The sequence below is a fragment of the Toxotes jaculatrix genome, chromosome 24 (genome assembly GCF_017976425.1).
Source record: "Toxotes jaculatrix isolate fToxJac2 chromosome 24, fToxJac2.pri, whole genome shotgun sequence".
NCBI lineage: Eukaryota > Metazoa > Chordata > Actinopteri > Toxotidae > Toxotes > Toxotes jaculatrix.
In genome coordinates this window covers 9,608,169-9,632,461 of record NC_054417.1, presented here as the reverse complement: position 1 = coordinate 9,632,461, position 24,293 = coordinate 9,608,169, and the positions used below count along the sequence as shown (strand labels likewise).

The 24,293-nt window shown below is 40.7% G+C and overlaps 1 protein-coding gene across 1 annotated transcript in view; it reads right to left on the bottom strand.

The window, feature by feature from the left end:
- Positions 1-3,549: 3,549 nt before the first annotated feature.
- Positions 3,550-24,293, bottom strand: part of cfap221 (cilia and flagella associated protein 221) — a 29,421-nt gene continuing 8,677 nt past the window's right edge. The window contains exons 13-26 of the mRNA XM_041032553.1: positions 23,469-23,558; positions 22,826-22,921; positions 21,551-21,638; positions 21,161-21,252; positions 20,640-20,720; positions 20,182-20,289; positions 19,916-20,083; positions 19,732-19,817; positions 19,572-19,650; positions 19,214-19,314; positions 15,908-16,000; positions 15,683-15,790; positions 15,316-15,443; positions 3,550-3,686 (exon numbers count right to left, since the gene is read on the bottom strand). Of these exons, the coding sequence (XP_040888487.1) occupies positions 3,631-3,686; positions 15,316-15,443; positions 15,683-15,790; positions 15,908-16,000; positions 19,214-19,314; positions 19,572-19,650; positions 19,732-19,817; positions 19,916-20,083; positions 20,182-20,289; positions 20,640-20,720; positions 21,161-21,252; positions 21,551-21,638; positions 22,826-22,921; positions 23,469-23,558 (1,374 nt within the window). The 3' untranslated portion in view covers positions 3,550-3,630. The remainder of the gene's footprint in view (positions 3,687-15,315; positions 15,444-15,682; positions 15,791-15,907; positions 16,001-19,213; positions 19,315-19,571; positions 19,651-19,731; positions 19,818-19,915; positions 20,084-20,181; positions 20,290-20,639; positions 20,721-21,160; positions 21,253-21,550; positions 21,639-22,825; positions 22,922-23,468; positions 23,559-24,293) is intronic.

Here is a 24,293-nt window from a genome sequence, read left to right as displayed (position 1 = left end):
GGAGCTCCACCAGCGTGTCCTGGATCAGTCTGTGAAGAATACCTACAAAGGGAGGCGCACAGGCTGCATCCTTGCCAAGCACTAAAATAAGCCAAACTGTCTCCACCACAGTCAAGAGTAACATCCACATTACTGCAGCTGCTCCCACATACGACCAAGACCCCAAGATACCTGCGCTACTGCCACAGTTTTCAGAGCAAGAACCAGGACCTCAAACCTGGAGGAGCTGATCCACATCATATTCAGCCAAGAATCTGCTCCAGTGCACATCACGGTTCGGTGAAGTCGGACAGCTTCATCGCCAAAGAGCAGAGAAGACCCTAATGTCAATGAACTGGACGCTGTCCAGACCTCAGATGCACCTTTAAGCCCTTTGAATGTCACAAAGAGAAAAGAGGAAAAGGAACACAAGGCGAATTTGTTGTCAACTTTAAATGAGCTTTGCCTCTGTGCCAAGGAGACACAACTCTAGCTTGGAGCTTAGTGGGACAGACTATCATCCAGCATTGACCCCGGCGGTCTGTTCTCCCATAGGAGACGATGGACAACACCATCAAGGCCTTTTCTAAATTCACAAAAAAAGAAAAACAAAAAACAAATCTAGGCCACTTCTGTGAGCTCTGTGATTCACCAGGACTGAATCCATAAAGTTTTAAATAACCTCCACCTGTTCCTCAATAAAGTACACTTAAGCTAAGCATTCAGGTAAAATGCATCTTCCAGTGTTTCTCTGCCTACCTGCACTATGAGAAATGTGGAACACAGAAATAAACCAGTGATGAATTAGTGCAGTCAACAGCCCCCAGATCCTTTTAACTGCATACTCTATTACCCTAAAGTACACAGAGGCCTTGACATAGGCTTTTATTAGGTGGGAGGGCACTGTGTGTAGGTGTGTGTGTGTGTGCGTGGTAGGGAAATCAATATTTCATCTCATGAGGTGTTTCTCTGAAGGGCCATGCAGTAAAGATCATGAAGGATTGTTAGAGGTGAGGTGGGAGCATACACATTACAGTAACAGGTCAAGGTTTTCACACACACACACACAAATGTAGACAAAGAAAGAATTTAAGAAGTAAAATAAGTAAAATTAACAAGCTCTGTTTCTATCTACAACTGTGAAGCGACTCGGTCCTCATAAAGACAGAGACACGCTCTTACACACACACACTTACATACGCATGCATACTGTAATAGCAGTGGGTAACCCTTAGTAATCCCCACCCTTCTCTGTCTCTCCCAAGCAGCTGTGTCACTCCTCCTTCATTGCCTTTGAGTGTACGTGCACATGTGTGTATGTGTGATCCCGGAGGGACTCAACAGCAGCGTCGCTGACAGTGATGATAGCTGACAGATTATTACTAGCCCTGTGCACACGCATGCAGGCTAAAGCGACCCACTGTGTGCGTTTACACCCCAGATAGGGAGAGCTGCCTCAGACAGTCTGGGAGGGGTAAAATTCCTGTTCAGTGATTTGCCAGCAGATTTGCCAATATATATGTATATATATACATTTTACATGAAATGCTTTTAAACGGTTGTAAAAAAGTCACTTGATGGATTGAAATGAATCTTATTCAAACCGTGGAAGGATGATAAACAACCTGTGAGTGTATGTGTGCATGAACGTGTGTGTGTAGAAGTGAGTGAAGGGATGTGGGGGTAATAAAAAAATGTCATGTATACAGCTGTATTGACAAGTGCAGTGTGTGCAGAATGTGTCTGTGCTTGTGTTCGACACAGACACATACATCTCTTACATACTGTCTGTGAAACAAAACCCAGGTATATAATGTTATATTGTGCACTGAATATTAAAAACAGACAAAAACTACCTGCAAAAAAAAAAACCCAACAAACTGTCTTGGCTACATGTTAACCCTGTGAGCCCGTACGTATCATATATGATACCCACATTTCTGGGACTCATTGCATCACCATCAAGCATAAACTTTGCATTTAACCCTTTTAGATGAACTCTTATGCTCGTATACTAACTCCTGGTGGACACTCCTCACTTTCCAAATGTTTTGACATGTGTTTTTTCTTTCTTTCAAAATGGCTGCCTCGCACTAGCACACATTTGTGTTTCTCAGGGTCAAGAAAGTTGATCATTTCATGGTTTATGGTGAGAATTTCTTTGAAACACTTACAATATTTTTTAAATGAATAGTTAGTTTGTCCTTAAAACGTTGTATTACTCAGTTTTATAATTACAGTTAGTAGTTATATCGAGCAGAAAATCGGTGTATAAAATATAAAATATACTTAGAATTTATTTTTTTAATTATTTTTTTTTACATTTTGTCAAAGGGACAAATAAAGAGTTCATATCTGAAAAATTAGAATTTTCTGACCATTCTTTCATAGTTCAGGTCTCACAGGGTTAAACTAACTAGAAACACTATCTACTGATTCTGATTTTAGTTTTGGCATTTCAGGTGTTAAAGCAACGATCTGTGATCAGCTGACCCAAATTGAATAAGTCAAACCAAAAACAAGGCTGAGAGTCTGCAGCCATGCTGGTGGCTCTCTGAGGCAGCACTGAGACACAGCAGTGCTTTGACCTAAATACTAACACAAACTATGGCTGACAGCTGAATTATGCTTCTTCAAAGATACACATAAACCCGACAACGGCACAAGATGAAAAGTATCACGTCATCCTCTGTGCACCACAACTGTCTGAGCCAGAGCTCATGGACATTAATCTAATAGTTGTTGAGATGTCTCACTAAAAACCACAAACATCAACCACATGGCAGCACAACAGGGAAATCAGCAGGATTCATCTTCCAGGGACCATGAAATCTCATACTAAACTAAATCTGGACCAAAAGTGGTGGACTGCCTGATGAAAAGAAAAATAACTGTTATCACGCCTTCAAAATGACCACCCATATTAAAAAATACAACTAATTAAACAGAAATAAAAACTACACTAAAACACTAAAATGAAGACTAAAACACCAGTAACATATACAGTGGGTTTAGAGAGTCGCTAAACATGCCATGGAAGCTTTGGCTCAGCAAACAGACCATTAGCTAAGCTTCCTCCACATGCAGAAGCAGCCAGTAGGTCAGGCTGTACTGAAAGCCTGTTGAGTACACTTCCATCCAACCAGCAAATCTCTATAAGTGGTCAGGAAATAGACCGTGACTTGGGAGCCCGAGGGTTCGAAAAGTGGGCTTGTGACAGGACAATTGATGGTCTGAAGCCCCGGAGTGGCATGGGAATCCTTGGCAGGTGGAGGCAATGCACAAGACTGGCTTGTGTGTCTTCAGTGACTACTGTTGACATGCCTTTGAGCAAGGCAAAGTACTGACTGCTCAGCAGCAAAGAGGAGAACATTTCTCTCTCTCTCTCTATATATATATAACTTTTTTTCCGTTGTGCAGAACAAAAGTAGCAGCAACAAATCGAATTGTGTGCAACAAAACAATGTGTATGGATCAAAAAGTTTTGAGAACAGCTTGACAAAATGATGAATTGTTGGTAAAAAATGTTAATTATAAATGAGTGTGTGAATGTGTGAAACTTCCCTCCCTGAGGCTGCTGCAAGAGCGTGTTAACAAGAACGTGTTAATAAGGGTTAAAGAACAGTTGAAGTTGATGATGTCTCATCTCCTTCACTCCTCTTCTTCCACTTCCCTCCTGTCATTGTCACATCTGCTGAAGGCGTCTGCTGGAGAAAAGAAGCAGGACAGATTTTCAGAGAAGTCTGGTAAAGAAAGAATCTGTACTGTTACATGTTAAAGACACGGGCCACAAATGAAAGGTGAACACGTCAAATCCTGAATGCAGAGGACGTCTAGCACTGATACTGTATCTGACAGTAGTGAAGCCTTTCGTAGAAACCCGAGTCATAATCTGTATCTGAGATTAAAACTGTGCTATGAGCCTTAATCCTTCCCGGAGTGCACACACACTGATGAAGCCTGGCAGCATAAATCCCACTTAGGCAGCTTTAAAGCACGCTTTAATTGAAAGCATTCCACATATTTAAAAGGTGGCTGTCGCACTGCATCCTCCATCAATACGAAGCTCAGACGACGCATGAAGCAGAGCGCATGCAATGGAAGTTTATCTGGGATCAGAACGAGACAGAGTGCAGGATTCCTCACAGAGCCCTGACGCCCTCGGCACATTCAGTCCTATTCTTTGCCCTTTAGTGCGCAGTGTGGTCTTTTTTGACCTTTCCATGACCTCTCTAACTGCTTTTTCTCTCGCCCGAGGTCACCCCAGATGCATGTACGCCGACAGTGAAATGTACCATTAGGGGTGTAGCTTCACAAGATTGAGCTCCCCATCGTCACCTGACTCCACAGATTAGACGATAGTGAAATTGAGTGCCAAGGTTAAATCAAGTTGTAGGCTGCTTGGGCCTGTTTGTAGCTGGGCGACGTCCGCCTGAGGCCACGGAGATGGAGCTTGTGAGTGGCACCCCCTGTATCTCTAAATAAATCAGAAAAGCTCGGAGAGCAGAATAGGATTTAATGCACAGCGGGCAGGGAACATAACAGAAACACAGCAGCAACACAACACATATGCAGCAGGTGTGTCACATCACACTGGATGCCAATTAGCGGAATAAAAAGGCGTGCGACAATAATCACGGCCCAACATGTCACCGTTGCGTCAGCAGTAAAAATGGCAGTGCATCGTAGCAGTTTGCTTTTCACAGCTACAACCAGTTAGAATTATACATTTCAAATTCTGCACTGGTAGATTTCTTAATAAATGTGCATCTTGTTTTTTTAAAAGCAGTAAAAATAACATACATGCATCAATAAATCCTAAGTTTACTTAAAACAAAAGTAGCTTTAAAGTGCTCATGTGTGAAGTTTGTGTCTAAATGATCAGAGTGTGTAGCCTCTGAAAGTTTACTGAAAAAAACAAATGTTGGTATTTCAGGTTATGGTGTCAGTGGCGTCAAGCAACAGCCTGTGCGCAGTCACTGATACGGTGGTGAAACACTAGGTTCACTTCTCATCAAATATTCTCCATGTATGCTCTCCCCGAGTTAATACATTATGTATGACACCCAGCTGTATGTCAGTCAAGCTAAACCCAACTAATAAACTGTTTCACACACATTAGGAGCTGGATGTTAAAAACCGCCCCATGTTTGAAATTTAATGGACCTGAGTGTGACTCCTGCCAAGTTTGCCCCTCAATCCACTTTATAAACACTTAGGCCTGTCTTTGAGAATGGAGGAACTCCATTTGGCCCGAGCTTCAGTTTTGAAGGACTACACTTACAGGGCTATTTGGGTTTTTTCCATCTCTGCTAAAATTAAATCTGTCCTGAATTTTACTGAGAAAGTGAGGGTTATATATTTTGTTTCCCATTTACCCGACTATACAAGAAAACCTGAAAATTATTACTGTGCAGAACTCTGCTGGAAGGCTTTAGATTATAAATGTATATATCTCCCATGCTTTACTGTCCTGTTTTATAATTGATTGCTTGGTTTTAGTGATTTTTTTAAGACTTGGCTCAGCCTGGCTTTGGATCAACTTGCCTGGGGACTCAGGCTGGCAGAGTCAATAGTGTCTTTTAAATCTCTTCTTATGACTTTCATATTACTGTAAATCCTCCTTTTAGTTTGTTTATATTCACCTTCAATATTATTGGATTCGTGGTTGTTTTATTCTCTCTGGCTAGTCTGTTTGTTAACTTCATGAATTCATTTATTGCAAAATTGCTGAATAGTTTATTTAATATTTACTATTTTTGTTTCAGTTATTTATCTTTCTCAACTGTTAAGCAGTTTTGTGAGTTTATTATAAAAATTTCTACACAGTGGTCATTATTGATATTTTATTCGGTTGATATTATGCTGCCAGGCTTGGCTGAGCAAGTGTTTGTGGAAAGATTTAGTGGATCATGGTGTTTGCCTGCTGTGACATCATTTCTGAAACGCAGCACAGCACAGGAGAGGGCAGGCGCAATTCAAATGAAAGGAGTCCAGGCTCGGTAGCCTGTTGATATCTTGAGATGATAATGCACAGGCGTAATTGCCCCTCATGATGAAATCAGCAGAGGGACAATCAGCCCTGGGCTATCTGTCTTTCTGTTCGCCTGTCCTTCCACCACACATAACACCCCAGAGGCAAACAGGAACATTATAGATGTTCATTAAAATCTAAAGCACACACTGTATACTGAAATTCTCATTTTGATAAATATTGAAATAATATATATTGTAATGCCCATACAACATCTTTAAAGTTACACTTCTAATGGTAAGGAGGGTACTACTAATTCACTATAGCTTTAATGTCAGCTCCAGTGATTCCCATATTTCTAGTCTAAGGGTTATCCCTGTGGTGGTCATGGGGTGTGTAAAATTTATCGTGGGCATTTCATAAATAGAATTTATTTGATTAAAAAAAGTTACAAGAGGCTCCAAGGTTCACCAAACACACTGTGATCTGTGATCACGGCAGAAAGCCCAGTGCACCGCAGGATACACAAATCTGGCTGTGGTTAAAAATGAAACTCTCTCTCTCTCTCTCAAAAAATGTCAGATGGAGAAGAGAGAGAGGAGCAGAGCTAGACACACACACACATACACACACGCACACAAAAAGTGAAGCAAATAATAATTTTAGCACCAGGCACGCAACCAAGATGCCTGAACTGACATTTCACATAATTTGTCGTCACTACAAGAGATTTGACCTTGTGCGGTCTTGATGATGATGATGATGATCAGTAGATGGTGCATTAAATTAATTGTTGGAATATAACTATCTGTTTTACACAGGTTGGAGGAATAAATTAGCATTATAATACATTCATAAAAGTATGGTAAAGTGTCTAATTTTCATTGATATTCTGTGCATTTCCCGCTTTGTGTTTGTGTAGTGGAGCGTACTGAATATTTCAAATTAGCAGCGCGAGCAGTTGATGCGTCACAAAATGATTGGAGGACGAGTGTCAACAAAACCCCAAACAAATAAGAGTTTTAATTTACTCTCCACTTCTACCTGGAGAAAACAAAGGGAAAAGGGGTAGAAATGACATTCTTTATCTGTATGACAGCTGTCTGCAGTCTATGGGTGTGTACATGGATCTAATGAACTATACATAAAAACATCTAAATCGTAAATACTATGCTATGAAACAAAGCATGGCCCATGGTTAGTAGCTCAGTATTTTCAAATATGTGACCAGTGAGTAATGACGAATGAGCTGTTCTTCTATAGATGATTTTCTTTACTAAATATCTTCTACTACAAATTTAACTGAACTTTTCAGTAACTGTTTTCCAAACTCTTGTAGGTGTGGGCTAAGTTTAACAACATTCAATCAGTTTGTGCAACGCGAGGGTCTAAGGACAGAGTGTCGAATTAAGTTCTCTGAGGCAACTTTGTGATTTGTGACTATATAAATAAAAATGACTTGACTTTTCTGGCGATTTTGAAAAACTTTTTCAAGCTTGCAGCCAGACTAGAAGGTCAGTATTGATCATCCTTCAAATCTTTGGGTCATGTTTACCATTTTTCTACATTCAATTCCAACGTTCTTGAAAAATTCTCACTGTAATATAACATGGTTGCATAACCGTTAAGTTATGGTTAGGGTTAGGCAACTAAAAGACTTTGAACAGTCTCCTGTTAACACAACAAAATGTCTTGCAGCATTTTAGCCATCAATGTGTGATGGAGATTCATCTGCTTATGTTAAGAAGCTTAATCAATCTTGTCAACGTGTACTCCTTCAGCAGCAGCTGGAAGCAGCAACATCTGGCAGCAATCACACATTTTTCCTCCAGAAACTGCACAACAATCTCTTGTTGCTCTTCCAACATGATGTGATGGTCTGACTTTCAGCTAACTCCACAAATTCTCTGTGTGGTTGCACCAGCAATGCACCAACACTAGAAACGACTGCCAAGTTAAAAAAAAACAGCAACAATATCAGCACCTCACAGGACGGTTTCTTAAGGCGGACTGAAATGTGGAGCAGCAACATACAAATTCTTTCAGAGGTTGAAAAGTCGGCAACAGTGGGAAAGAACGGACCATAAGGTGAGTAAATGCTGCAAGAGTATAAACTCTGAAGCACAGTGTAATTGAAAGCATTCCTCAGATCCCATGGTATCTGTTAGGCAGTAATATTAGGTACACAGTGGAATGTAATTATGTACGGTTAGTGATAAGAAGACCGGGCAGGATAAACAGACTGAAATAGATGTTGGATACTCTCTAATTGGTGGGACATCACAAGGCAACCTGAATTATTTTGAGCTCGCAGAACAATTTACAAATCCCAGTTTTATTCAGCTGTGACTGTGGGACAACTGACTACGAGACTGGGAGTCTCTCTGTGTTTTGATCAAGCCTATTGTCTCAGAGTCTCCTGTTTTCTCTTGACCAGGTCTCCCTTCAAAGCGAGCCCAATCTCAGAGGAACTAACCTGCATATAATAAAATCAAATGAGAATGAAGAGAGATTATAAAAAAATAGAAATGTTACAGTACAACAAGCACTCACTGGGAATAATGTTGTCTGCAAAGGGCTTTTCTATCTCAATAATTGGACAGATAGCTTGGAGCCTGTAAAGCTTACTTGTTTGTGCTGTGGTTACTAAGCTAATTAGTGGTAAACAAGCAGCTAGTAACCACCTTTCTGATTCTCTTACCTTGTTTTGTGTCTTACATAAAAAAAACAGCTCTTCCTACAGCACTCATGCATTGGTAACTGTTGCTGAAAGCAATACTCCCCAAGAGCCTCTTCACTGGAGCCATCTTTCCTTAAGTGACGGTGATACTCTCAGGTATTACCGTGAACACGTGTGAGCATTCAAGTCTTACGGCTGAACAGAGTATGGAGTCAGTTTCAGTTACTGCTGGGGGGGGGTGGCTTTAATTGAAAGGACTCCACCAATGTTAAGACCATTTAGGGTTTTTACCTATCTTACATTACAATGGTGCTTTCTCACCAAGCGTGATATAAGAGCAGTGTTTCTTTCCTCCTTAATCTCGGCCTTTTGAAAGGATTAGCCCTGACAGTGGTGCAGGTCCAGGGCTCTCTAATGACCCTAATTAAAACAAGCTATCAGGGATATTACAGGAACATAATGATACTGCACCACTGCAGAAACAAGCACTCTGTAACTCAGGTCAGCTGGCAGTTTTCATCTCTTACTCCTCAACTAACAGTACAAATGTTTTCATCATTTACACTTTAAACAATTCAGCTGCTTTAATTTCTAATTTGTCAACTGACACAACTGCTTTCATTTCTTACTCCAACTAACATAAAAAGTGCTGCCATCTTGTACATTTTTAATAACAGTTCTACCACTTTCAGCTGTAATGTGCCAATTCACATTTCAGCTGCTTACAGTGGGTGAACTTTCTGACTTATGGGAATTTTCGAGTCTTCTGAACAACAGCGATAAAACTTCTTCAGCTCTCCTAACTCCCACAACATCCACCGTTCATGTTCAATCTACTCACTTCAACTGCTGTCAGTGCTTACACTTCAACACTTAACTGACACCATCTCAGCTTGTACACATCCTGCTGTAAGCTACGACGGACATTTCATCTCCTTTCAGCTCTTAAACTTCAACTGAACTTATTACAGCACTACATGATAGTGATCATTTACTAGATAAGACAAACAGGCTCAGACGTTAGGTGGCTGGATCCCATTCTGAGATAAATACCCCACAGGTTTCATATTGATGCCTCACTCAGGGTAGGATGCACAGCACATCTCCCAGGTTCCCTTTAAGTCGCTGTATATTGACTGCCACTGAAGTTTCTGCTGACACCATGATACTTTAAATGATCAGCAGGTACAAAGGCTCCACTTGCAAACTATATTAAGTAACACACAGCCTAACTCACTGTAAAAGTACTTTGTAAACTTTGCTTTAAAAAGTGTCATAAAAATAAAGTTCAGTTTTAGAGCATTTTATGGTAGAATTGTGTTTTGGTGTAATGTGTGCTGCCTTCTCTCCATCTCTCTTCTGAACATCTCTAACTACTTCCCTGTCACCCTCTTCACCGTCTTAATAAAACGTTTAGAGGATAGAACAAGCCACACTCTGAATCACAATCACCTCATTTGCCAAATACAGAAAATATATCTCATATTGTCTAGGGGTTATAAGTTGCAGATTGACAAACTTGACAAACTTGAAATTTCACGAGGGTACTGACAGACAAGAAGCAAGGAGAACAGGAAAGTCTCTAATAAGGTAGCCGGAACTACTGCTCATGCCCGCAAGCAGTGGTGATTTGGGTCTTGACCCCGACATCTCGTAAAGATCCCCTTTAAATAGAAAACACATCCACAGAAAAACAGCTTAAAATATCTCCAATTTCCTTCTCTGGGAAATGATTTTTGACAGAGATCCACAGCTGAGATAGAGAAATGCAGATGGCTTAATGACCATTCTCTTATCTCTGACCATGAGGGACAGAATAGTGACATGTTCAGACATATTAAATGAATCGAATGAGGCACTAAGAAGCAATTTTTAACCATGAAATCCAGTGATACAGCCTTGAAAGCTGCAGGATCTGTAGCCATCCTCGTCTCTCCTGTTTTTTTTTTTATCCAGGCTCCAGAAATACCCAATCCAAGGTAAGGCCTGCCCACTCTCCTTGACAAAAAAAAGGATTTTATTTGCCATTTGTTTTTTTTCTCCATCAAAAAATAAACATTTGGATTTCCGGCCGCAGAAATGTCAGGGGGATTTATGTGGTCCCTGTTTTGTGTTGGTGGCCTATTTAATGCTACAGTGCACACCCCTCACAACGTGAAATGAAAGCAACGGCTCTTTATGCAGCCAGCCACATTCACCGCCAATCAAACTGACAAGTGCTCCAAATTTAGATTCTTTCATAGTTCATCTTTGGAAACGCATTTCCAGGTATTGATTTGAATCATATTTCTGGTCTGTCATACACTGAATTAGACCCACTAAGGAACAACAACGATAAAAGTGATGTAACATTTAAAAAAGATGGGACTCGAGCCTCATCTGTGTGGCAGGAGTAGCTCTGGGGACTGTAGAGCCACTTAGTAGACAAGTTTGCAAGCAACTACTACTCCTACTGCTTTTGTAAAAAAAAATCACTGTAGTCCAGTTAAAATTTCAGTGTGTACACGCAGCATGAGTAGTCTCTACTTGTTGTCCTTCAGAGACAAAAGCAAACAGTTCCAGCTCAGGAACATTTACACAGAGACAGACACACAGGAACAAACCCTTGTCCTGACTTCTAACATACTCTTAAGAGTACCCAGATTTAATTTAGCCCTTTTTCTTTCACAGGATCAAGAGAATTAGACCCTCTGTCAAATGGTTGGGTACTGTGACAGATGACTATGTCAGGTAAAGGTGGGATTAGACAGAAACTCACACACTCGCAAATATGACGACATGATGATAGAGCCAATACCTACAGGTTCACCTTAAGCTGATTCCTCCCCTCTCTGACCCAGCTCTGTCCTGAACTACTCTGATTCGGCTCGTCTGGGTTGAATTCAAACCAATCTTTCCAGGAGGCAGAGTTAAACATTTGTTGGCGTCTTTTCTCAGTCCCCCCCCCCAGGACATCTATCTAGGAGCAGGACTGAGTAAAGAATCTGTTCCATCACATCTCTGCTTCTCTGCCTTAAGGCCATGACGCCTGGACAACACTTTAATGCAATGGCAGGGGGAAATGTTTCCTTGAAGAGAGACGGAGATTTGTTAATGTGCCAAATCCATTTTGGATAAGGAAGCAAAGCGCTCGGTTTGAGCTCAGTCTGATCAGCTAAAGACTTCCATTTATTCAGGCATCTACGAATCCATCATAACTCTTCCAGCGTCCAGCTTTCACATTTCTGACATTCTAATAGCATTTAGTAGAGGCTAACAGTAAGAAGAAATTATTTTATAAAGCTAACAGAGACTGATAGCGTTAGAAGCGTTGTAACCACACTTCCCAGACAATTTAGCATTGCTTAAGGCTACGTCAAGGGTTGCAGAACACTGACATTCCAAAATGCGACGTATTAACACTGCACACACAATCACATCACTGATAAAGGTTATTAAGTGCAATTTCTCTCTTCATAAGGTAGAGAGATGCAGAACAAAGGATGAATTTGGTCCAAAGTACAAGTTCAGTGAGTAAAAGAAGAAGGCACATGAAGGCTCAGTATGATGAATGGAAAAAAAGTAAGTGACATTTAAAGGAAAGGTAAATATGCCCACTGACCAGACAAGAGAATAACATCGTTCACATTTTCACTTTTTCATTCAACACAGAATAACTTGAGCTTAAGTGCGTCAAACAAAAAAAAAAAAAAACACACAGCCCCTTGATATAGCTCACTCAAAGGTGACTCATAATTTTGGCATGTTTATGAAAAAAAAAAAAGCTGCAGGCCACGGAGAGATGACGGTTCTGACATTTAAAAGAAACCAGACTTTTAGCACCATAATGATAAGTGTGCAAGTGAGAAAGACTAAATTGTCCTTTTTGAAATCACCTAGCACTCTGGGTCTAAGTGATGATGCTGAGATTCTGGCTCCTTATTTTCCCAAGATTACAAAACCACCTCAGGCTTATAAAGCAACTCTGGTGACTGAAAAAAGTATTGAACAGCCAACTGATCAATGAATAAATCAACCATTCAATCAAGGTTCAGATATGTACCTAACAGAAAAAAAAGAATAATTCCTACTGTAACTAACTCCTGACTAATTTGACCCAATAACCTCTTAAAACCAGCCAAATCAAATCAGCTGCATTTGCCTTGTGGAACGCTCCTGTCCTCAAATAAGAGAGAGCAGTTAGGACGAAAGACACCCAAAACCTCCGGAGCTCTGATTCTGAGTAGGTGGAAAAACAGCAGCAACTGCATGACCACAGAGTCCATTCAACTGTTCCCGCTTTTCTGATCTGCTTCCATTATAAGCCAAGCTTGAGAGGGAAAAGTCCCAAACATGTCCGTGGTGTGGCGGCACGGTTGTTCCTTCCACTTAAATGCGCTCAATTTTGACAGAAGTCGAAGCGTGCCATCACTTAATTTAGATAGGCCTTTCATTCGCCCTGCAAACGGTTCAGGGCACCTCGCCACTGCCACAGCCATTATGCCTCTCTCTATCACCAAGGCCAAGACGTGGAGCAGACTCAACATTTGCATGACCCTCAGCCGAGTTCAGAAATAGTCAGTGAAGATGTCAGGGCTATTATTCAGTACAAAGTCATTTATGCCGGGTAAACAGCTGACATGGAGATTTCATGTTCGTTATCTCTGGCTTCCACTCTGTCATGAACAGTGACCAGACCATCCTCCACATTTCTGACACTTCCACCTTCTGTTCTGTCTTTGGTTCAACACATGAATTAACTCCTTTCAGTTCAAAATGGTTTCAAAAATTAAGAAATTAGCTTTATTCTACACTCAAACAGCCTCGAGAGTAAGTGCTTTATATTTCACGTTAAATACATCTTGCACGCCTCAGGTCTTGAAGCCATTCAAAGCTCTACTTGAAGACATTCCAAACACACAGACTACGCCAAGGACTTTGTTCAAAGTCGAACCAAATTTATTTCAGCTTTTGACAGAAGTTGCTGAGTTGCCAGTCAAAAGAATTTCAGGGAGAACGTAGTATCTCTGAGGAGCCATTACTCTGAGGCAAAACCGCAACACAATCTCTCACCCAGGAAGTGTTAGGGAGTAATTCGGTGTAAGGTGTGAAGTGAAGAGTGAGGAACAGGCAGTAACGGTGAGCCAGGGATGGAGTGTGTTCAATGGAGAGAGATAGACAGAAAAAAGGGGGCCACTGTAAAAAGTTGCAGTAATATCCGTTGCTGCTGGTTATTACTGGTTTGTCCCAGGAGTTGTAAACAGCAGGCGATGGAGTACAGAGACAGCAATAGGCCCTGACTCTCACAACTGACCTCTGGCTTTGATTCTGACCACTGAGGACAACTTTTGAGGACCGTCTGGTCATTGTTTTTTTGCGAACGTGTCAACTGCACAAGGCTAAATTCTTGCCATGGGTTGCTGCACAAATTGAAGCGGAATTAGCTAAACTATATAACCAATACTTCATTTTCCAAGCAGGACAGAGAAAAGAAGAATAGATTCTATATTTGTGGGGTGAAAACTTAAACCATGGTAGATGCTATAATTTTCCTGGAGATGGAATAAAACATGCTGACTGCTGGGTGAATAAATTATACAAACTGAACTGTACCAGGAGTATGCTGCTGTACAGTAACTCATTTCCTCTCTTTCTGTCTCTTCACACATATCAGACATACACTGTCTCTCTCACACATACACGTTTCTGTAACTATTATTATGCTGCCTATTACTTATTAAATGCATATCACTGCTGTGGCTTTAATTAAAAATGCAGCTATAGTGTTGCTTCCCGTAAAGCCTATATAGATATAGATATATATCTATATAAGTCTAAACCTGTACAAAGCAGAAAAAATCTGATTACGTGAATGTTAATAATTCAATAAACTTCTCAAAGGAATTTTAGCTGCAGTGAAAACAAGCACACTGTCCTTTAAAATCCACACTGAGCTGTTACCTCAGTGTATTCTGACAGTGAAGCAGTGTGGCTACAGGCTTCCTGTGTGGGTCCAACCTCATTTCTACAAAATGTCATCCTTTAAAAAAAAAAAAAAAAAAGCACTGTGTGTATGTGTGTGGCTGTAGGAGGGGGTTTAAATAGGCACTGTACTTCCACTGTATTTTTCTAAAGTACACTGCCATTAAATGAGCACACACACACACATCCACTGAAGGACAAATATATATGGAAACCTGCTCATATTGTCAAACTCATAGAGTTGGAGCTCCCTCTAGGGGTGAGAGCAGACACTGGACTCCATCCCAGTGAGCTCACAGACTGTCAGCTCCTCTAAAAACTAAATTCTCTAAGCAAATCATATTTAGGGTCTAATAGTGATAACTGTAGTCACCAAAGCAAACTACAGTATCAAAATGCAGAATTATCATTTTTGCAGTAACGTGATGTAGCTTCTTAGAATATACTACAGCTGTGCTTACATATGGATCTGAGGGGGCGGAGGGATAACGAATTTCCAGGCTTCGTAAGAGCACAGGAGCTTACTGGCAATTTTGAGTGGGTGGGAGGAAGGCTTATAGGTGGGCGAGAAAGTAACCCGGTTTTATTTTACAGAAGTGGCAGCGCAGACAATTAATGCATTTACTGGTATGACTGTGTGTATGCAGTACGGTATGTGTGCGCACACAGCCTGTTTGCAGGTTTCTGTGAGGAAGTGTGTGAGGGTGCTTTGCTTATTCACAGTTTTCTCCCGGTGAATGAGAAGTTCTGCTGGTGTCTCCAAGTTGCTTCAGCCTGGTCATCACTCTTTTTCCCATCTGGTTGAACTCAGACCTGTGGGCTACGTCCATCTGAAGCTCCCTCTGGTGCCTGTAACGGATGAATCGTGTTTGGTTTATCCTGAGAACTACCTCTTGAAACTAAAAGGATGCATTGCAGTAGGATACACTTCAACATTCATCCTTTTCTTATTCCATGGGATTTGCTTCCTTTAGGTAAATAAGAATTGGTTGTACCCAAAAAGTAAATCTTATCTCTCAAGTCTGCACTTCATTGTGAATAATCTTTGTCTCAGTAATGCAAACACCATGCCAGTAGACTTAGAGTACCTGGCTGTCGTCCCTGTGGTGAGGTTGCTATTGGAGACCAGAGCTTCACTAGACAAGAACTCTGCTCTGATCATCTCTGGTGTCAGTTGGACTCCTGAGTCCTCACACCTGCAAGAGGATAAACGTACATAATCAGAGCATCAAAGCCGTGATCTTCCTTGAAACCTGACAGAAAAAGCTTCCAACCTGAAGATCAATGGAGTAAATAGTGTGGTATGCGCTTACGCTTTGTCCATTAGCGGTGTCAAATCATCGGGAAGGGCGGTGAGAGGAGGAGGTGCTGTAAGTGGAAGTATATCTGTGCTGTAGTCGACAGACCTGTGGGAGACACACAAACACACACACTGCTGTTTCCCCTGAAGAGCCAGACCACACATTACCGAATCGAGATAATGGTCAGATATCTGTCTTACTCAGATGAAAGGACTGCTTAGGGTGGTTTGAAATCTCAGTTTGGACAGGATTGATAAAAATACTCCTGAGTGAAAGCTGATTCCACTTAAAGGCACAAGCCACAGGTTGGCTTTTGGAGGCAACCCCGTTCTAAGCTGAACAGAAACTTTATAATGGCAAAGGCCTGGGAAATCAAAGTGGCATGACATGGAGTGCATCAACTATTCGTAAACTCACTACTGACTCTGAGAGTAAAGTCCAATATTCACAGCTTAAATTACTATGAAACAGCATTTTGATGTTTCAGTTCAGATATTTTGACCATATTTCATATAAGCTTTTAATCCTTGGTCTAATTGGGTGATATATTAATTAGCTATTTGTTTATTCACACATCAAGCAGTTATGGCGCATCATTCGCATTCATTTGGAGTTATGTAAATACCTGGCTCCTTAGCTGCTAAAAGCTCATTTTGTTTCTCTAGCCAGTCATTAACTGACTCTGTCTGCTGTTTGCTGCTGAGCTGTAGGTTTTAGAGCTGGTTCTCTGAAAACAGCTGCCTGCAGTAAATGATGCTGCGAGAGCTCTGAGAGTGAACAGAAACACGAACATTGCAGGTTGGTGTGCTTCACAGCAGTGTAGCTGTAAAATAAGTAGAGTCTGTACCTGCAGAGTTTTGTAGGTAGCTGAGATACAGCAGAGTCCTTGTACTCATTCACACATACAGTACAAGGAGAACACGTCTTTCTTTCTCCTGCTGTCAAATTGCTGTCAAGTTCGTTCTCATCTGCTGTTATGGTCACCTGACATAAACCATACTGTTTGTGTCTGTAAGATAACCAGAGACACTGTGAATGTAACCAGTGAGGCAGTGATAGAGGATTAATGAGACTGAGCAGGGAGGCCGGGGGAAAGTCATCTCTTGCATGCAAAAACAACAATATATCGTCAGTTATCCTGTAGATCAGTGCTGACAGGCATAAAGAGAATATTTTACCTTGCCAAGCGTCTGATTATGTAAGATAGGGAAGGTGAAGAGAGATGGAAAGTAGACAGGAAGGTGAGGAGCGAGAGTTGTAACAAAACAGTAGTCAAACCCACACATTCATGAGTACATCATGTCGGCTGCCCAGATTACTCGGGCATCTTGTCAAACAAAGACTTAAAATGGTTTCAGATCTCTTTGGGTACGCTGCTTCATTAGCTCTGCAACTCTGTTACTGAAATCATCTTTGAACAAGAAGTTCTATCATGCAAGAAAATGACAATATACATGTGATTATCTTCTATAAAGGGTAAGAAGTAGAAAGTGTTCTGCACACCTGAGTTGTATTTATTGTGACAGGCTGCGTAGAGAAGCACAGAGTGCACCACAGATGGAACAGGACAGCCCCTCACTATGTTCACTAATACACTACATCAAAATATCATAATTTATTCACTGTCCATTTAGGCTAAACCCTGAATAAATCATTAGTTCACAGTGTACGTGGAGACAGTGTGCAGGGCTCTTTGCCTCCATATGACCTAGACTCTCCACACAGAGAGAGATAACAGTACTATAGAAAAAGAAGGATTTTATAAAAACAGATTTCTACCTTCACTCCAAATGATATGTTTACACTAAGTCTTAAAATCATTATTTTCTTAAAATAAGTAAAACAAACTGGAACTAAGGCAGATCACTGCAGTAACATCAATTCATTACTTCAATCGAAAACTACTGAAATGTGGTCGTTTTTCATTGAAATCAAGTGAAAATTTGCACTTTCGTCAGGTTGATGAAATCAGAGGTTCTAAAACCTGCAGGGAGAACACTAATCTCAACATCCAAGACTAATTTTAAGAATGTACAACTTTACAGGCGACTTTGCGAGAGCAGAGCTGCTGAATACAAGAAGCACACATCCTGTACAGCATTCTCATACTTATATAAAACCTCAGTGGGATTTAAAATAAAAGCAGCTCATTTTATAATGAATTAAATGGAATCAGAACCAATACAACTGCTGTAAGTGCAAAGTAATGTACTCCAACTCCATGAATGTAAAATAAGCTCTGCTGGATATGTTACAGGTAGGCACTTTGACATCTCGCAACCTGGCAGGTGCTGGAGGTTGCGTGGACGTGGCTCTCAGACATCTATTTTGGAAGAGTGCGAGAAGTCATGTTTCTGTAATTCTGTGTGTGAGATGATGAGTCGAATCCCAAGCTTTTAAATATTCATGCTGTGTCTTGGCAATTTGTCAGGGGCCGCAGAGAGGATAAACAGCTACTCCTGGTATTACCAGAGACAGAGGGAAAGAGAAGGAGGTAGACAGGAACAAGTTGTCTGTTTGGACAAGGCTCTGTGTCTTACAAACCTTTTTAATGTAACAAGAGCTGAAGTGGACAATCATCTTCACTATCAAATAATCTGCTAATGATTTTGTCATTAACTGAATTCATTTTTGGTGAAAAATGCAAATCACATCTTCCCAGAGGCCTGGTTCACTTATTCAAATGTCCTGTCAAGGTCAATACGTTTGGGGAAAGAAACGACTGCTACACAATAAACTGCTGAAGAACAGTCAGGAAAGAATTACACTCTGTTGATTTTACCCATCAATGAGCTGCACATTCCCATTGTGTCATTTTTATAGGCTGATATATTTTACAAGAATTCTGCCTCTGACATTGGCAAATCTGGAGAAGCAGGTTTACAACCAAAGGGTTCAAATTCCTGCACAGACTTAAAGGATATGGACAGAAGACATGAACACTTTGTACTTTGTAAACAGGTAGTGTAAATATGTACTAGTACTTTTTGATCCCACGATGCTCCAGTTGGAGCTTCTTGCACATGAGGGTGGTTTAACGAACGACCCTCTGGGTGAATACGCCCTGCTGCTCTCATTAAGAGATAATTTGTCATTCTTATTGTCTTGTTCAGCATAAAGGAGGAAAAATGGCTCCACTTGATACTGGAAACAGTGATGTAGTGGTAATAAAAGGTACCAACTCCAGCAGCTAACGTCAAATGTGGTGCTAAAATCTATTCTACAAATAATAAGGTAGGTAGGTAAAAGGCTATTCACCACACAGCTATGACTTTATTGATCCAAGAAAAGCACAAATCTATTTCAGCTCTGACCTACCTGCGCAGGACACAGCCACTGGTGAGAGCAGGTTGGTTGGACAGACAGTTCAAGGTGATCGAGTCAAAATTCTTCCATGTCATAACCCCTTGTATCACTTCCTGTTGTTGATCAAGAAAGAGAGTCATCTGCATCGGAACAAAACATTTCAGGTCTAAAACGGGAGCTGGATTAACTTTTACTGAAAGTGATGACTCATCGTTCAAAAAAAGTCTGTTTCAAAGATCAGACATTTCAGTGCAGCAGGAAAGTGTTTCCTTGCATGTTGAACCATAAAAGGTTAAAACTGGGTTCAAGTGCTTGAAGGAAAAGAGTAAAAGCTTTCCAAAGAAAGAAGATTAAACGTCTCTAAAATCACCTTGCGGTCGAGAAACTTCTTCTGAGTGTGTAGAGTTTGTGTCCTTGCTCCACACATGTTGCTCTCAGGGACAGTGTGCCTGCGTACAGAAACACTCCTTTTGGACAACTGTTTTGATGCTCAGCAGAAATAAAGGGATAACAAAGATAACTGTTCTCACCTGGGCAGAGGGCAGAGGTGGAACTCCAGATCACTCTCCAGGTATTTAGGGGCGGGTTTGTAAGTCTGCAGGCCTGGAGCTGGGTTCTAAACCACAGCATCATGAGATAAACACAGAAACAATACGAGTTGAATTAAGTTAATTAAGTTTGTCTGGATTAATGGGAATGAATGAGAAGCCTCACAAAGATTCGGAGTGGGTTTGCAGGAAGAGGTCTGAGCAGAGCTTCAGGGGCAGTGAAGCTGAGACCGACAGCCTCCTTTGCTTCCACAGCTGCCTCTTTATTTTCATGTCGCTCTTCTTTCTCTGCTTTGGCCTCCACTTTTCGGAGAGACTGGGCTCCAACCTCCTCCTGAACAGGACACATGATAGATGATATGTAGTGAATGAATGATTATATTTCTACAATACTGCCTAAATGTATAGTATTGTATTGTACTGTATAGTTACCAGAGCTCCAGTGCGAAGTGATCTGGCCAAAGTAGTTGGGATGTAAGAATTAAACGCCTCCCAGGTTGAGACAGGCTGGTATCCCATGAGCTTATAGTGCTGAGGAACCTGGAGAGACAAAGCAATGTAAACCAATAATATGGTCAGAAGAGACTCCATTACGGCCCTTGTGACTTATCAATAATTATATATTTCATTATTAAACTTTTATATATATTTTTTGTAATGGTTTACAAGCCAAAGAGCTTGGGAACCACTGCTTTAATCTTTAACAACCACTATATTTCATAAGCTTATCATGTACAAGAGCAATACATCCCTCTGAAATGTAGTGGAACAGTAGTATGAAGTGACATTTAGTGAATAGACTGAAGTACAAGTACATCAACATATCCTGACTCCCATGTTGATTTCTAAGTGAGATGCTCAGATGAGCAGGTGCTGCAGTAAATACCTACTTGAAGCTTGAAGAAAGGAATTTGTGTTGTCACAGTCACATCAACGGGATCCACAGGCACTGGGACCAAATGACTGTGAGCCTAGAAATATCAAGGAGACAAATGGCGTTATTTGTTCAGTTGAACACCGAGGCCTTTTCTCTGCAGGGCATCTGGGAAATGAAAGATTTAATCAAAGTGCGGGAAACTGTGCTTTCTCTTTGATTCCATGGTTAGATCAAAGACGCCTTTCAAGGGAAATAATACGTGAGAATTGTTTCATGTGCAGGACAATAGCCAGCTCTCACTTTTCAGTGGTTTCTTGTCTTCTACATATCAGCTTCTATTTAGTTCATTTGAAATTTAACAAGACAAACTGATTTTCACAGAAGTGATCAAACTCTTTTGCTGACGAGCTGCTGATTACTTTCTTTACGAGCAGGTACACTTCAAACCCGAGGACACAACACGTTGTAATCAGAATCGGGACTGTCATTTTTTCAGTTAGTTGTGAGGGTCCAGTAAATATGTAGCACACTCACCAGTGGGTCATCTTCATCAGGGAAAATGGGAAAGGAAAATGGGAAGACTTTGTCTGGTGAGACCCTCAGATCACCTGTCTTCTTCTCTTCAACTGAAGTTAACAAAGAAAAAGTGAGACGATTACTAAATGAAAAAAGTGTTAGATTTCTTCAGATCATTGTTTGTTCAGGTCAGTGGGAAACGTTCAATATTCAAAGTATAACTAAATGCACAGAGTACCACAAATAGCTCCGTTCCTGAGGCGTGCATATATGTTCCAAGAACTTCATAATAACCTAAAGGGATTTCATTTCAATTTTACCTCGAGAAATAAATTCAATTAGGCATGCTGTACTGACACGGCATAACGAGATTATTTCTGAATGAGGAGATCATAGGATAATCAAAACCTTTCTGTGCCGAGGGCAGGTGCTTCACGCTGTCTGCCAGCTTCTTCAAACACGCCAGTCTGCGGTTCATGCGACATCGGATCACAACCTGTGACAGAGCAGAACAGCTTGGTGCTACTACTGGTGAATGAGTCCTGTAACAGGGTACCTGCAGGTTTATTTTTAACTTATTATTTTTGAAATGGTTAAATAAACCATCCATTTTCCACTGCCAGTCTGAGTCCAGGTGAAGTAAATGGATTCATTATATTACCAGGAATTACGGTTATATGCGGCTGATAAGTCCTGACAAATATGTTGTATAAATTTCCATAAATTCAGGTACTAAACAAATATTTGAAGGCCTTATTATCCCAGCTGGTTTTCCATCATTGACTGTTATAACCATAAATAACATGTTCAACTTCATTCCACATGGAGGCAAAAAGGTCTTAAACCCTGCATAATATTGTTTAACTTCTCTGTTTCTCTCATCATGGAAACCAGCTCAAGATAATATGCAACGACACTCGTCACCTTGACCTGCCATCAGAAAGAGGCAGGTCAAGGTTACCATGATCCAAGACCTGGCTAGTCTTGGATCATGGTAATGTAAATATATCATCTAGTTAAAGTGTCAGATTATGACCCCCACATCTAAACTTAAACAGACAAATCATAAAAAGCCTATGGTTATTATACTGAGTCCTCAAACTCTATATCCTTGGGTCTGAAATTCTTGTTTGATATTGCCACTATCCAGTCATAAAAATGACTTTTATTTTACCAGCCACAGAATACTGTGTGAGGGTTATCTGCCAATAAACATTCAGGCAATTAAAGATTTTCTATATATTCATAACTCACATGACAATGAGAAGAACACATATTTATATTTTTGCTCGTATTTTATATTACCACATTATCCTACCACATGAATAAGAGCCTATTAGGTCAGCTCAGTGTTCAGCAATAGCACTGGTGCTTATACTTTTCACTAGGATAAGAGAATCATGCTCCTCCCGTGGCTTTAAGAGGCCACTTGAGATTACTGTGCTTTTACTTGAACACACTGCGTCCAGGAGAACTGCCTGCACTGTAAAGAATATTATACATTTAGTGTGAGGAATTTACACATGACTGAACTAAAGGGACAGGGCCGCAGGGACACCAGTCTTTTCCTGAGGGAAGACGAAAGTGTGTGTGTATGTGTTGTTGTGCATCCCAGCAAATGCTCATACATGTGTGCATAGGCGCATGTACCTCAGTGACTTTACAGTACTGGGATGTTTGTACCTTGCGTGCTGCCTGCTGGAATAGTCTGAGGGCTCTTTGTCTCAGCTCCCACGGAAAACAGGGGTAAAACTGGAAGGATGGGGCTCCCTCTGGGGCCTAGGCAAGAGGTTAGAGAGACATTTATTGCTGACTTTCATACGCTCATTTCACATCGTTACATGGAATGCATATGAAAAATTTCATGAGGTCTCAGCTTGGAGTATTTAAATGACAAAAGACAGTAGGATTGTAAAAAGTGAAAGTTGGATTGAATTAAATTGCAGAAAAGGGCTGGAAGCAACAGATTCATTTAATCTAAGACCACTCAGAGACAGGGTTTTAAGTAAAACTCCTGGTCTACAAAGAAGAATAAAGTGCTATCCTGATTTTCTATGACTCAATGAAGGCTTATCGATATATTTACCATGATAAAATATAGATATGTTAAGCATTATTTGAACATTGTGTGTACTGTATTTGCAACCAAGATGTTTTAGTTTTTGATGTGCAGAGATATTGTGCCGTCTTAGGGCTAAAGAAACACACACACAACATCTTACACAACCAATGAGGTATTCATGTGGGGAGTTATTAATTTTCATGTTACCGACAAAGTAAATCTGAAGGTTCAGAGTCAAAGCAAACATACAAAGTAGAGATTTACCTGTCCAGCTTCACAAAGCACTCGTCTGGAGGAAAGTTTAGCTCGTCCAGCGGCAAATTCTTCCTCTTCACTTAAATCTCCCCTTTTCACCTACAACACAATCAACAGTACATATACAATATATTCGATAAGGCATATTATTTGCATAAGAAATAAAACTAGTGTCTTGTTAGAAACTAGTGAGAAACCTGTAAGGAGCAGAGCAGCAGGTATGTGCCATAAAAACAAAAGTAGATGTTGCTCTTTCTATTTTTGTTATGGTGATGTTGCAAAACTGTAAACCTTTTCATGCAAACAAAGGAAAAGGGTCGGCTTATTAAAGCTCTGGCCCGCAGTCAAGACTCCACAGATGACCAATAGAAGAGGAGAGTAGCTCTTTGTATCATAAAAACAACAGCGTTCCCATAAAATACTAAACTGTGGTGATGTGTGGTGGTAAAAGGAGAACATGTCTGTGTGTGTGAGTGTATTATAAACAGTGCAGGTGGAGAGGAGATGGGAGAGGAAGTACTGTTAAGTGTCGGTGAGAGTTCTGTCAACTATTCAAATAACTTTTCAGGACACACACACACACACACACACACACACACACACACACACACAAAGTCATATTTCAAAACTGATGTCACTTTGGCTGAGCCTGCATACACCCTCTGTGACTCTCCATACAACCTATTACAGATGCAGAATGGACAGGGCAGGATGATTTATTTTAAATGGGGAAAATCACAGTGTGGATCCAATAATGCACCAACTAAACCAGATTAGGAAACTGTTATGCATATGGATTCTAACATATGTGATTATTTATCTACAGTGGTGCCA